The sequence below is a fragment of the Triticum aestivum genome, chromosome 7B (assembly GCF_018294505.1).
Source record: "Triticum aestivum cultivar Chinese Spring chromosome 7B, IWGSC CS RefSeq v2.1, whole genome shotgun sequence".
Classification (NCBI taxonomy): domain Eukaryota; kingdom Viridiplantae; phylum Streptophyta; class Magnoliopsida; order Poales; family Poaceae; genus Triticum; species Triticum aestivum.
Window position 1 is genome coordinate 507,853,544 of NC_057813.1, and position 14,203 is coordinate 507,867,746.

The 14,203-nt window shown below is 47.5% G+C and overlaps 1 protein-coding gene across 2 annotated transcripts; it reads right to left on the bottom strand.

Annotated features, from left to right (window-relative positions):
* Window positions 1-9,318: 9,318 nt before the first annotated feature.
* Window positions 9,319-12,600, bottom strand: LOC123160448 (uncharacterized). Of its 2 annotated transcripts, XM_044578264.1 has the most exons (6): window positions 12,430-12,600; window positions 12,085-12,302; window positions 11,612-11,988; window positions 11,228-11,520; window positions 10,891-11,146; window positions 9,319-10,808 (listed from the first exon to the last, which is right to left on the bottom strand). In XM_044578264.1, the coding sequence occupies exons 3-6, from the start codon at window positions 11,978-11,980 to the stop codon at window positions 10,023-10,025; spliced, it is 1,704 nt and encodes a 567-aa protein (XP_044434199.1). In that variant the 5' UTR covers window positions 11,981-11,988; window positions 12,085-12,302; window positions 12,430-12,600; the 3' UTR covers window positions 9,319-10,022. The 2 variants fall into 2 exon arrangements, with proteins under 2 accessions (XP_044434199.1, XP_044434198.1); XM_044578263.1 differs by having other exon boundaries at window positions 12,085-12,600.
* Between the last annotated feature and the right edge of the window lie 1,603 nt (window positions 12,601-14,203).

Below are 14,203 nucleotides of genomic sequence, written 5' to 3' on the forward strand. Positions count from 1 at the left end.
GCTTGTTCCTTCTTTATAAATACAGTACTTACTATATGTTTATTCACCTATGGGGTTGTTCAATGAATGGAGGGGCGGGAAGCACAAGTGAACAATAATGTAGTACTACTAGTAGTAAGTAGGAATCGTATAGTAGTCACCTTAAATAGAGAGTTTCATTTCTTTAATGCCACATACACAAATTGAAATGCTTGTTGTGGAGAGAAAAAAGATAATCACTCCACTATATATGTACGCAGGGGCCTGAGTGCTTGCTTTACTAGGGTTGCTCTCTTCATTCTCTCATCCTCTCCAGATATAAACAAGACAGCGGTAGCGACATTTTCTCTCTGCTTACCGCTGGTCACAGATCCTGCCGGATCCCTTCGGCCGGTGTGTGTAGAGGACTAAAAGGTGCATCGTTCACACGGTCATCACCGCCGAGGGAGGAAACCCACAGCTGCCGGAGGGGCCCAATCCTCTACCCGTGTCGTTCTCTCCGACATAGCGCCGGCTCGGGAGGTCCTCCGACCCTTCTTCCTCCCTGCCGTATTGTTCGCAGATCCGACCTGCCGTCATTGACATCCCGGTGACCCTCAGGTATAAGTTCTTCGAAAGTGGCCTTGCTCTACTGCCCCAGCTCCCCATGTGTCTGCATGTACATCTTTTTCTACTCCCATCAGCTCTTCCAAAGCCACCTAAATTTTTAGTATTATTAGAGGTAAATCTACTTCATGCATTCGAATCTAGGGCTTTGTTCAAACAACGAAGAAAGGGGGGAAAGTTGTAGCATGAATCTAGGACTTGATTCAAAGAGGAAATAATATGGTGAAAGTAGTAGAGACCGGATACCCAAGCGGTCTCTTGGTTGAAAAGGGAAATAATGGGAAAACGCGGTACAAACTGGATAAGGAACAGATCTATTATTGGTTGAAAAAAGGATAGAAAGTGGCGGTTGGTGGACAAGTCAACAGAGTATGTCGAGGATTAGATTTGTTGCCATCACATATTAAAAGGTCTCCAGGATTAGATTTGCTGCCCTCACATAGTAAAAGGTCTCCAGGATTAGATTTGCTGCCCTCACATAGTACAAGGTCTCCAGGATTAGATTTGCTGCCCTCACATGGTAAAAGGTCTTCAGGATTAGATTTGCTGCCCTCACATAGTACAAGGCCTCCAGAATTAGGTTTGCTGCCCTCACATAGCATGAACAAACTCGGCATCACCACTTTATGCCTCCTTGTAGGTACATTGTGCTGATGCGTCCACTGTCGCATGTCCTTATACCAGCCTTTTGTTGTTGTTAATGTAAGAGCGCATGTAAAATGAAGCGATCACACTATTACCTTAGGGACATGTCTAACCAGTGTTATTGTTAATCTAATGCCTCCAGTGATAAGATGCAATTAAACGGTGTTACAAATGGCACTCCTGCTGTTTTACCCAGTATGGTAAGTAAGTTGCTCCTTTGTGCTGCTGAGTGTCCTGGTGTCCCCACGGTCCCATGCCCTTAAACCAACTCTTTAGCTGCTGTTGATTTACTGTGTCTGGTAAACAAGCAATGCCACCATTAAAATAATCCCATATTTGAGGAATCTCATTGTTGATCGTAATGCTTCTGGTAACATGAAGCATTGATGACGTTTTAAAATTTCTACCGTCCTTGCATGATTGCCATGAACATAATTAGGATGCTTCTTTTTATTTTGTATATGTTTCGTATATTCTTATTGACCAACAACTGTTTACTTTCTATATTTTTGTGCAGATAAGGATATCCATTTCACCTTGTTGCTATTGTGACCTTTTGGTGAACTGCACAAAACACTTTTTTTTGGAATGAGTGTCTTGTGCAGTTCAACTAAAATGTCACGTGGGCAACATCTCTCAATTTTGGTGGAACTACACAAAATGGTGATTGGAGTTTCCAAAATCTCCGTCAAGTTCTTCTGGTAATCTCATGCAACATTTTATTAGCCTTTGCAAGATGGAGCCGTCACTGTCACCACAATGGCACTTTATTTTAGTGGAACTGCACAAAAGGATAAGAAGGTTATAGTTGCACCTTACATGAGCCGGACAGCCAACCTTACTGTTCCTCAATTTTAGTGCAACTACTAAAGAACCTGCCAGCTCACGAGAGCAAGTACTTCTTGCTAGCTGAATGATGCAATCTTTGCTTCATTTCGGGTGAACTGCAGAAAAAGGCGCATGAATTGAATCATGGAACTCCAGGCAGACCTCATCCTAGTGGAGCTGCAGGTTGAGTTCAAGGAGGCCACTATTAAAGCAAAATCATGCTCTCCTGTCTCCTTGTTTGTGTTGTGCAAACAGGAATACTCAACTACAGATGTTGTGATGATCAAGAGCATTCGCCAAGTTCTTCGATAGTATGACATGGCTAGCCAAGATGGATTTAATCCCGATATTCACTTTCTCAAAAGGCTCTAATGGGTTGGTTCTGAATCTTGCAAGCTGGGAATCAATGAGATATGTAGGCATCTTTGTTGTACTTATTATTTGAATCTTATTTGTTGGTTCTGAATCTTGCAAGCTGGGAATCAATGAGATGTGTAGGCATCTTTGTTGTACTTATTATTTGGATCTTATTTGTTGGTTCTGAATCTTGCAAGCTGGGAATCAATGAGATGTGTAGACATCTTTGTTGTACTTATTATTTGAAACTTATTTGTTGGTTCTAAATCTTGCAAGCTGGGAAACACGGCATGCTGATGCAGAGGACAACAACCATAACAAACAGTTCAAACTTGGTAGTATTATCTTTGTGAAAGTGCTACAAATGTGTTGATCGTGTGCATCCTGAGAATAATAATTCTAATTGTTGTGCATGTTGATCCTGTGGCATTGATAGAACGAGCCAATGCATTGCTTGTTTTAAGTATAAATTTCTATTAAAGCTAATTAAATTTAAGTAAAGTGACCACTAACTCCTGTTATTACAGTACCAATACAGACCAGCTCGTGAACCGACGTGTGGCCGGAGTAGGTTTCTTAATGGAGGCGTTTGAATGCGTCGAGGGTGCATCTTCTGCCGGGCGTGCAGCGGACGAGGGAGGGGTAGTAACTGTTGTCGCCTGTACACACTCAGCTTACTGTAGAATCTAGTTCCCCAAGAGCTGAAAAACGAACTGTTGTCGCCGCCTACACACTCGTCCACTCGAAGAGACTCCAATGGCGATCTGAGGGGTGAGCCTGCTGGATATGAACTTCAGCAAGGAGTTCCCCTTTGAGTTTGCCGTTCAGTCCTATGGCTGCACCAATTTGAATGTGATGTACACTAACGATACGGACTCGGTGAAGCTCTGCCTCGCAACAGTCCTATGGCTGCACCAGGTTCTGGAGCATTCTCCCGTTTCATCGGCAGCGCCGACTGCACCTTCGCTACGGTGGAGAGAAGGAAGAACGTGATGATTCGGCCATCTGGTGCAACAAGCTTGTCGACATCCAGAAGCAATACAAGATCATCACCAATGGGCAGGATAAGGACTCCGTGGTTGACCTCGCTGAGACCATCATCGACCCCTGATACGCCAACATGAAACAAGACAACGATACCAAGGACCTGAACATGTGGGAGTGTGAGGTACCTCCGAATCTAGCCTACATAACCTACGCGGCCAAGGACGTATACACATGCTATGACATGTACAGGCAGATCTTGGACATGAGGGTGTGTCTGCTTCCCGTAACCGACGAGTACACAGACAGCCGCAGCGTCATGATCAAGCGTGCCAGGAAGATCTACATGTTGTACTTTATCTGTTTATAAGCACTTTATCATCTGAGTGTTTCATGCATTAGCCTATGTGTCGTAATTATCTGTTTTGTCTGAAATATTTCTTTTAAGAACCATTAACCTGATTGCTTTTTTAGTGGCTATTTGCTTATGTATGTAACTAGTTCACTTGTCCGTTAAAAAAATAGTTCACTCGGCTGCCGTGCTTTGAATTTCCTTCCTCCCAACATATTCCCCTCCTCAGGTGGACCCAGCAGGTCTCTGAATTTTCTCCCACTTTCTTTTTCGATGTAAACTGAGTTTTCTCCCAATACTTTTCCCTATAACCAACTCAACTGTCCCACGTCTAGCCTAAAAAAATAATAATACCCCACGTACTATTAACTCATCAAATTTAAATGATATTTTATTTCGTAAGTTGAAAGTTCTTACAAAATAATAATAATAATTGTTTATATATAACTTGGCAAGTTAACTCCTAGTGATTGCGTACATAAGCTTGCAAAAAATTTACTGACCAATGAAGTAATAGACGTGCAATCATGTGTTTATGTTTTTATAACATTTCTCCGTCTAGCCCAGCGTGATATTTTCACCCAGCCCAGCAAGTCAACGGATTTCGAGAAAAATGTTCCCCCCGCTGATAGGTCGGACCCACCAGCTATATCTTCGCATGCAAGGAAGTGCCACCTTATTACGCACAAAAAAATGAATACCCCCTGCTAGCTGGGACCCACCATAGTGGGTGGCTGACTTGTGGGCCTACTAAGTTGACGAGGATGGAGGGCTTTGTCAACTTAGTCAATATGAACGATTCTAGCTCCAGTGATTGTACGATGTCCATCCAATGGCCATAGTGCTTCTTTAACCTCTGGTCTTCTTGCTCCAGCCGCCCAAAGCAGCGCCGGTCGTGTCGCGTGCTCCTGCCTCTCGTGGTCGGCTGTGATGTCATAGAGACCTCACCGCCCCCTACTACTCCCACCGCTGGCCCAGAGCATCCCTCTACTCACCCACACCCCCTGTTATTCTGTAGCGACGACAGCCTCACGCCGCAGCCGAACCAGTGAACACTCGTACTCCTCTCCGCGTGGGCATCCACTGCCTCGTCTTCCCCGCCTCCGCGTCGTCCCCTTCCTAGGCCTCACCATCGTCCACCGCCTTGGTGCTCTCGGCGCGGTGTGGTCAATGTGGTCAACGACCAACTTCCATCAGAAGAGTACTGTACGTGGAGAGGCTGACAGCTGGGTCCACAGCTGTAGCTGGGTCCACGGCCACAACCCAGTTTTTTCGTAATTTGCCAAGTAAGTCGCTTTGTCAGGCCTGTTGTGCTGCAAATCTTTCAAGACGACGAGAGCTTCATTTGGCTGGCCGAGAAAATGGACTATCAGTAATGAGAAATGGGCTGTACATTTTTAAAACACATCAAACCGGCAATTAGTTTCAAATATCTTTTTTTCATTTCAAGATTTTAAATTGCATTTATTTTTATGCGTGGACAATTTGTTGGATTTTATATTGATATACATTTATTTTTAAAATCATTTTGAATGTGACTCAAAATTTTGGGATTAAAAACAGTTCGAACCGGACCGAAATATGCAAAATTTTGTATAATTTTTTAACTGTGGCCACAATATGGGCTGTAATGCTAACAAAAAGAATACGGGCTCCGAAAAAACCTTAAGAATTAGCAAATGGGCTGTAAATTATTAGAATAATGGCTGATGCGTTGTATGTTGTTTTCCACAGATTTGAGGCTTTTCTAAAAAAAAGGTTGACGCACAAGCAGTGACTGTTGTCGGGGGTTGGGTACGACATATGCCAATGGATGGCTTATCATGGTGGGAGCGAGTAGAACGTCGCCGGTGCCTGGAAGCGAGATAAGGCGTAAACACGAACGCCGGCGTACTTTACCCAGGTTCGGGGCTCTCCTAGGAGATAACACCCCTAGTCCTGCTCTGCGGGGTCTCCGCATGATCACTAAGGCTCAAGTGATACAATGGTGCTCCTCGAGCTGTGTGCTAAAGGTAGAAGGAGGCAAGACTAGCTCTCTTCCTACTCTAGGGGGGTGGCTAGTTCTAGATGGAGTGGGAACCCTTTGCATGGGTGGCCTGGGGGGTTTATATAGGCCTACCCCCCAGGGGTACAATGGTAATCTGGCCTGCTGCTGGGGCCCTCCGCCTGGTGGGCCCTGCCGACTGGTTGGTGGTTGTTCACTATGGTCGTATCGCCAGTGACGGGGGCTTGGTCATCTTTAGCGTGGCTATAGTCCGGCCCACCGCCTGGTGGGAGGACACTGTAGCCACACCTGGTCTTGTCAGCTTAATGGCTTGCTCGCCTCGGGGCAAGGGACGGCCGCCTACTGGAGGCCGGCCTCTCTCTGATCCGCTTGGTCAACTTCCGCCGTCTTCCTTGAGGTCACTGTCCGATAGGGCCCGCCTCTGGCGGGCCGTACCAACAGGCCGTCGTGGGGAACAGGGCTCCGCCTGCTAGGAGCAACGTCAGGATAGATACGGCACAGTGCTCCGTCGTGCGGAGATCTCCGTCTGTACAGAGCACTGTAGCCACGCCCGTCTCGAGCGTGGGAGGCGACGTGCTTCACTGTAGCCATACTTCATTTTGTACTCCTGATGGGAGCTCGGCTGCCCCGTAGTCGTGAAGTAGCCACCTGCCTATAGCCGCCCTCTCTGGTGGGCGGCCGCCAGGAGCCGGCCACTCGGAGCGTCGCAGTCTTGGGTCACCCGCCCTCTGGCAGCCGGCCACCGCACCAGCCGGCCACAGATGGCGGAGTTTCGGCTTGGGGCTCAGCTAGGCGGAGCTGGCCCAAAGTCTTGATAAAGCATGGGCCTCGGGTGATCCTACCCATGGCCCATTACTCCGACAGTAGTCCCCAAAGCCGGTGACGCGTCGTGGTCGAGGGGCCGCGAGGTCTCAGCGGCTTCTCCCCTTCCCGTGCTCGGGGACAACGTCGACCGCCTGGCCGCCAGTCGGCCGCTCGAGCCGGCCTCTCACAGGCGGAGCTAAATGGTCGACTTTGAACTCTAAGGCGGGAAACAGGTGACGTGCCTGCTAAGCTTCCCCTGAGCAGCCGCCCGTTGCGGACGCGCCACGCGGCGCACGCCAGCCTGACAAGCCTGCCATCCCACGCTCTTGACGGGACATGACCCCGGGCCGGGCCCGCCACTACCACGCCTCGGCAACCGGGCAGACTTACTGCACCGGAGGGGATGGTTGCCATCCCCGCGACTATTCACGACAGGGTGAATGCGCGCGAGAGACGGGCGGTCGTGGGGACGTGGGCGCAGTTAATCCCATGACCCCACGTCCCGCCCACTCGGCTACATAGCCCGGGCGCTATAACTAGGGAGGGGGGAGAGGTGCAGCAAAGTTCCTGCGCCCCCTCCCACTCTTCTTCTTCTTCTTCTTAGCCTCCACTGCTGCTGCTGCTGTAGCGCCGCCGCCGTTGCTCGACGCCGACATGCCTTTCCCCTCCGCGCCGCCAGCCGGAGCCATGGGCGACTGGGACGGATCGACCGTGATCAAGGATCACATTTCTTTCCTCCGCGACACACGCCGGATGCCCAGCGCGGCCTTCATTAAGGCGCGGGTGCCGCCGGAGACGGAGATCTCGCCGGCGCCGCAGGAAGGCGAGCGGGTCGTCTTCCGCTCGCATTTCTTGCGGGGCCTCCCTGCGAGCAATTTCTTCCGCGCCTTCCTCAGCTTCTACAACCTTCAGCCCCATCACCACACGCCCAACGCCGTGACCTTGCTCTCCGCCTTCATCACGGCGTGCGAGGGCTACCTCGGCATCCTATGGAAAGCTCGGCACCTCCGCCAAGGAGACGGCGGCCGAGTGCGAGGGCTTCATCGCCGTGCACCAGCCGGCGAAACGAAACGCCTTCCCCGTCATCAAGCTGGCGCAGTCGGTGAAGATGTGGCAGCAGTCCTATTTCTACGTCGAGAACATGGACCCTGCTGCCGACTTCCTCAACCTGCCGGCCTACGAGGCCGGCCCCCCCACCGGAGCTCACGTCTCCTGGAAGTACAAGCCGAAGCCGGTGTCTGGGGACGCGGCCTCCGCCATCGGCCGACTCCGAGTGCTCCAAGAGTCGGAGGGCCTCGTGGCCTCCGACCTTCTTGTTGCCTTTGTGGAGCGCCGGGTTCTTCCGCTCCAGAGCCGCCCTCATCCGATCTTCCGGATGAGCGGACACCGCGACCCGTGCCGGCTGTGCACGAAAGGAATGTCGCCTGCCGAAGTCTCGCGGATGGTGAACGAGATCTCCGACCTCAAGATGTCGGAGAAGGAGTGGCGGTTCGGGAAGCGGCCGTACTCTCGCCACAACCTGCCTCCTGCTGTAAGTTTCTTCTGCTTTGTTTTTCTTTATGACGCTGCTTCTTCAAGACTTGATTCCTTCTTGGTTGCAGATTTACATGTCCGAGGCAACGGCCGCCCTCCTGGGGCCGGGTGATAACCTCCAGGCGGACAGGGCAGAGAGTGATTTGGACGACCCCGACTTGGGGGTGGCCGCCCTGGTCGATGACGCGACAGGCGGCGGCGGCAGAGCGGACGGCGGTGGCGGAGCAGGAGGCTCCGAGGGAGGCGGCGGCATGGAGACCTGGCCTGACGACGACGAAGACGAAGACGAGCCGCGCCCCGCCCGGAGCTCTGCCACCACCGGCGCCGGCCCCTCTTCTGGGCCGCCTGCCCCAGGCGGCAAGCGCAAGCGGAAACAAGGCTCGACCCTGTTCGGCAGCGCCCCAAAGAAGCCGAAGAATCCGGCCGCGGTGACCAGGCGGAAAGAGACAGCGGCCAGGGCGACCCAATATCAAAGACAACCGAAGGTGCCAGTTATGGTGTCGACATAAGCATCATTTCCTTACTCCTTATTTTTTCATTAATCTGTCATGAAAATCATCTGACTTGTCCTTCTTATTTCAGGGCCCCGCTGACCCTTGAGAAGTCGGGTGCCGGCTCGGTCCTCAGGTCGGCAGCGACTTCCTCGACCAGCCGGCACATCGACCCGGCCGCCGACCTCCGAGAGACGACAGAGCGGAATGCGCAGGAGGCGCGCGACGAGGCAGAGGCCGACCGCCTGGCCAAGAAGCAGGCGGACCTGTCTGCCGCGTCTGTCGCGAGGGCGCTGGCGCAGGCGGAAGCTCAGGCCACGGAGAAGGAATGGCTCGCGGAGGCCGGCCGCCACCGAGAGCCATTATTTGTGGCCCCTCTGAACACTGCGCCGCCTCCGCCTTGCTAAAATATAATCTTGCTTGCTTCCTCATGCACGTAGTAGCCAGGGTACTCAAAATATCTAGACGTCCGTAACATAGTTGCCATGTTTCCGGTATGGTGGGAACGAGGAACGGGAACGGGGGACGAGAGTCGGAGGCTGAAAAAAATAGGGTAAAGCGGGGGTATACATCTCTAGAACGATTTTTGTCAAGCGGAAACTCGATCCAATCAATTCCGGTATGATGAATCCTGTATGGTACCATGGAACGAGGAACATGAATCTTTACTAGTTGGGATGATGAACCCGGTACAACGGTGGATCAACCATACGAACGATGATAAGACATGATATATTTAATTAAAATTTCAGCACGAGTACTTAACAAAATACTTGACTTAACCAAAGTAGCAAACAAGAAAACAGATTGACTAAGGTAACAGACACAATCACTTCAATAGCAGCATCCAAGTGACTCATCTTCCAGGTTTCCAACCAATAAAGTTTCACCAACAGATTAACTCACCATGTACCTTCAATTAAAAGAGAACTATTAGTGACCATAGAATGTAAAGATTGGATTCAATATACTGAAGAGTTCAGATTTAGTACTGGACACTTCCTAGTGTTTCAAGTCCTCTGAATTTTGCGTGGTGGTTCAGTATCAGCTGCTTCATCCTCCAAGCTATCCCAACGCAGCTGCTCAAGCTTCAAGCTTGAATCCTCCAGCAAATCATTCTCAGGCTCAACATCCCACTTATAATGTGGACCTGAATTGTAGCCCTCTGAAAACCTCCTCTTCAGACGCTCGTTTGCATGAATAAAGACAAGCTTATCGGCTGTCGTTGCATTCAGCTTGTTTCTCTTTAAATTATGTATGAATGAGTAGGTACTCCAATTTCTTTCGGCAGAGGAGCTGCTTATTGGCTGAGACAAGACTTTCTTTGCCACCTCACTTAAAGTTGGACTTTGTGAGCCATAATTGAACCACCATTCTGTGGCATTCATCGTGGTTGCATCGGCCTAAACGTCGTCTATTGCATACAAACCTTTCTTCATTATAAAGGTGTTAAGTCCTCACGTAAAAGAGCATACTCTTTTTTATCTTCTGCAATTCTATTTAGAGCCTCTATAACACCTTCTATAACCTCACTGTCATCATTTGGAGCTTTCCTTTGACCACCACCAGGAGCAGGACTTGCAAGATAGGCTTGATCATAATACTTAGGAGAAAGAGCAAATTCTAAGCAATGAAAATGCCAGTTCATCTTTCCCCACCGATAAAGAATAATTTCATTTACCTTCGACCAATCATCTTTGTGAGGGTTATCTTCCCTTGTCATGACTTCTTGCATCTCGCCAAGCATATTGTCCATTCTTTCATATATATCACCAGATTTTGGACCTTCTCCGTCACTGAACTTGATTACCATATATAATGGTTTTGTGATGTCAAGGATGATTTTAATCTCATCCCAAAATGTCTCATCAATGATATTTTGGGCAATCGCATTTGCTGCTGCTCTTGTTTGTACATCACAAGCCTTCACCAGTTCCTTCCATTTGCTTGTGACAATGGTAGTTGTGAGCGCCTCTCGAACATCCATAAGCCTCTTAAGCACAATATAATGAGAAGAAAATCTTGTTTTTGAGACCTTCAAAAGATCCAACTTGGAGTTGTGTCTAAAGAGATCTTGAAAGTGCTGGTGGTTCCTAAAGAACTTCACAATTGCTTTCCCAGTCTGGTATGTATCAACCATCCAAGCAAACTTTTTTGCAAAATCTTTGAATACTAGATTCAGTGTGTGAACCACACATGGAGACCAAAATATATGCTTATGCACCTGTCAAATAGAAAGGAGAAACACAATTGGATATACGTGATCCTCAAACTAAAATCAATGTACCGAACAATGAAAAACATACTTTCTCAATTTCTTCACCCGCAACTCTACAATTAGATGCATTATCAGTGATGACCTGAAGGACATTGGAAGGGCCAATCTCCTCAATGGCTTGCAGTAAGAATTGTGCAATGGCTTCACCCGTCTTCTCTTCTCCAGAGAAGTCTTCTGCGTACAGAAACATTGAACCACAGCTATTCGATGCTATTACGTTGATTAATGGATGGTTCTTCATATTTGTCCATCCGTCAGAAACAACAGAGACACCATGGGAATACCTATATACAGTTATAGACACCATGAGACACCATCCGTCAGAAAAAATAGATGATTACAAATGCTAAATGTTTGAGGCTTACCATGTTTGTCTAACCGGAGCCAAATCATTCTCCACCTTTCTCTTACATGCATCTAGAAGAGTAGTCCTAGCCTTCTCATATGCAGGAGGTTTGTATCCCTTTGGTGCTCTCTGGATGGCTGCTACCATTTCATAGTATTGAGGACTTCTCAACACATTAAAGGGAATTCCATTAGCACAAAGGAACAACATTATTTGCATGTCCACTGCATCTCTTTCCACCCCAGCAAAAGCTTCTACTAATTGCTTTTTAGGCGCCGAGCCTGAAGCTTGTACTTTCTCAGGTTGGTAGTACTGTAAATCAAAACAGGGAAAGAGTCATATAGGTGCCAATTGTTGTGGTGTTGTCTGAATAATTTTTCTCATAAAAAGCATTTGCATATACCTTATCATATATTTTCTTATACTTGACGCGATCACTTGCGACAGAGCAGCGAGGAATTTGTTTCGTCTTGCCAGGACCAACACCAAAGAAGTGCTGATGAATTCTTGTATAACTACTCGTGTACTTCTTATCACAATGTTTGCATCGCCAGGGTCTTGATCCACCAGAGTTCTTCCCTTTAGGTGCATCAAGAAAAAATACCTCATCTAGAAGGGATTTAGCAGGTTTTGCAGTACCATGCTCGGCAGATTCATCTTGTTCATCAACGCTATTACGCTCATCATCGGAATTGATGAGATCAACATCATCACCGTCATCCTCCTGGATGTCACTCCGATCTGCTAACTTACGTTTTGACCCAAACGCCATTGCAATCTCTGAATAATGAACGGGTTCATATATTACATTCTTACTCACAAAACTGTAATTCAAAGGCAAGATCTGATGAACTGAATGGTGTAGGTTAGGTGTACCTGAATCTGAAAACCGAATGCCTGAATGTCACTGGACTCTTGGATCCTCGAGCAATCAAGTCTTCTGAAGCATCGTTGGTTTTGAATCTGAATTTCTGCTGCTGCATGCGCCTCTGGTCACTGGATGCAGGGAGCAACTGGCTGGGACTGGGAGGAAGAGGGACGAGGGAGTACTTATACAAGAATTGGCTGGGCTGTGTCGTTGATCCATAAATCATCTGTTTCCCAATGAAATTTATTAGCAGCCTTTTGCTTACTCGAGGAGTTTTTTGGGGGAGTGGAGAAGATCGAGACAGAGAGTAAAACGAGGAGTTGGTGATTGATTTGGCTGATTTTTTTGCTTACCCAATCGATTCACGAACCAGTACTGCCGAGTCGACGAATCTGAATCAACGATCCGGCTGCGGAAACGCCGAATCCGCATCGAATCTTACCGAATCGATCCTCGTTCCCGAATCTGATTCCGGGACCATGAATCCGGATCGAGGGACGGTCCATCGTTCCCCGTTTCCGGCTACTATGGTCCGTAAAAGCATATGCTACACGGGCTAGCTGCAAAGTAAAATATCCTGGTGCATGTCGGCAGAGCTTAGCTGTTAAGGAAGTGTACGTGTTACTAGTAGAATGGTGCATGCATGAGCTGGACATGCAATCAATAAATTCTGGTATGTGGTAGGTTCCCGTGTGTGTACGTGGCTGTACACGTGCAGCTCACAGCAATCTTGTAATCTCCTATATAAGGACTAGAGTCCTTCAGTTGTAACTCAGTCAGTCAACAAGAAATGAAGCTTCTAAGTAGTACTAGTACGTGAGCTTCTCTATCACTAGTGCATGTGTGCGTGTGTTCACTGATTCAACTACATGTATGTGCAGCAGCTGCATCTTCTCTCTTTGCTGCTCTCCAATTCTCTTCGCTTGATCCTGGGAAGCTAGATACCCCGTAGTCTAGCTAACATTTGATATCAGAGCTTTGATTTATGCCAAAATACATGCCACCAAAGGAAGATCCTGGAAGCACTGTGGTGCCAACGGCAGCAAAAAGCGGCATCACTGGTGGAAAAAGGGCCTTTGGTCGCGGTTCGCAACTGCCATTAGTCGCGGTTGCGCAACCGCGACCAGACGGGCGCGACTAAAGGCCCCCCCTTTAGTCGCGGTTGCTTAAGAACCGCGACTAAAGGCCCGTCCACGTGGGCGGAGGACCTTTAGTCGCGGTTCTTGTGGCTAACCGCGACTAAAGGCCGCCACAGGTTTTTGAAAAAAAAATGATTTTTTTTTTCAAATTTCTGAATTATTTTAACCTCTAGTCTCTAATCACCACCCCTCATCACTTCTCAATTTATTCTTTTATCACCCCTCATCATTCCAAATCATCTAACTTCCCAACCGGTCACCCATCCCTCTCACTACTCCAGCCCAAGCACGCTTAACTTCCGGGTTCTATTCTCCCACGCTCCAAGTCTGCACTTGTTGTTTTCCTGACAATAATAAGATGTCAATCCTATTAACCTTCAGGAATTTTGCTTGAGCATGAAGTGACACATTTCACTGTTTGAGTTCGAAACTATTGTTTTAAAAAACAATAATTATTTAGTAACACTAATATTTCTTGAATAATTAGTTTGACCATTGTTTGTCCACAGTTTGACCACAGTTGACCACAGTTTGACCAGATTTGACCAAAATTGAAATAATTAAAATAATTATTTAGTAACACTAATATTCTAGAATAATTAGTTTGACCATTGTTTGACCATTGTTTGCCCACTGTTTGAATATTTTTCAATTTTTTCCACTCTAGATCTTACAAGCCCCGTAACTTTTTTCTATTAGGTTTTTGAGGATTTTGAAAATGTTTAACGGGGTTCCCCCGGTTAAATTTGGATATAACTTTTCGAGTAGATGATTTTTCATATAAAAAACTTTTTCATCCGAGTTAGTATGCAAAAGTTATGCCCATTTTTACAAATTTCAGAGAGATTTTGCAAATAAAGTCAAAATTCACATTTGCAAATTTTCCCAACAACTAGACCACATATCACATGAGAAACTTATTTTCTTTTATTTTTTTGACATTTCCATTATTTTCTTTTATTTTTTTTAAAACTGAAAAGGCGATCCG

Bases quoted from the DNA above. Each gene is read 5' to 3' on its own strand.
- LOC123160448 (XM_044578264.1), bottom strand. From the start codon at position 11,980: ATGGCGTTTGGGTCAAAACGTAAGTTAGCAGATCGGAGTGACATCCAG. The intron at 11,521-11,611 runs GTATATGCAAAT...TTTGATTTACAG, and splicing joins ATAAGAAAATATATGATAAG to TACTACCAACCTGAGAAAGT. The intron at 11,147-11,227 runs GTAAGCCTCAAA...AACTGTATATAG, and splicing joins GCTCCGGTTAGACAAACATG to GTATTCCCATGGTGTCTCTG.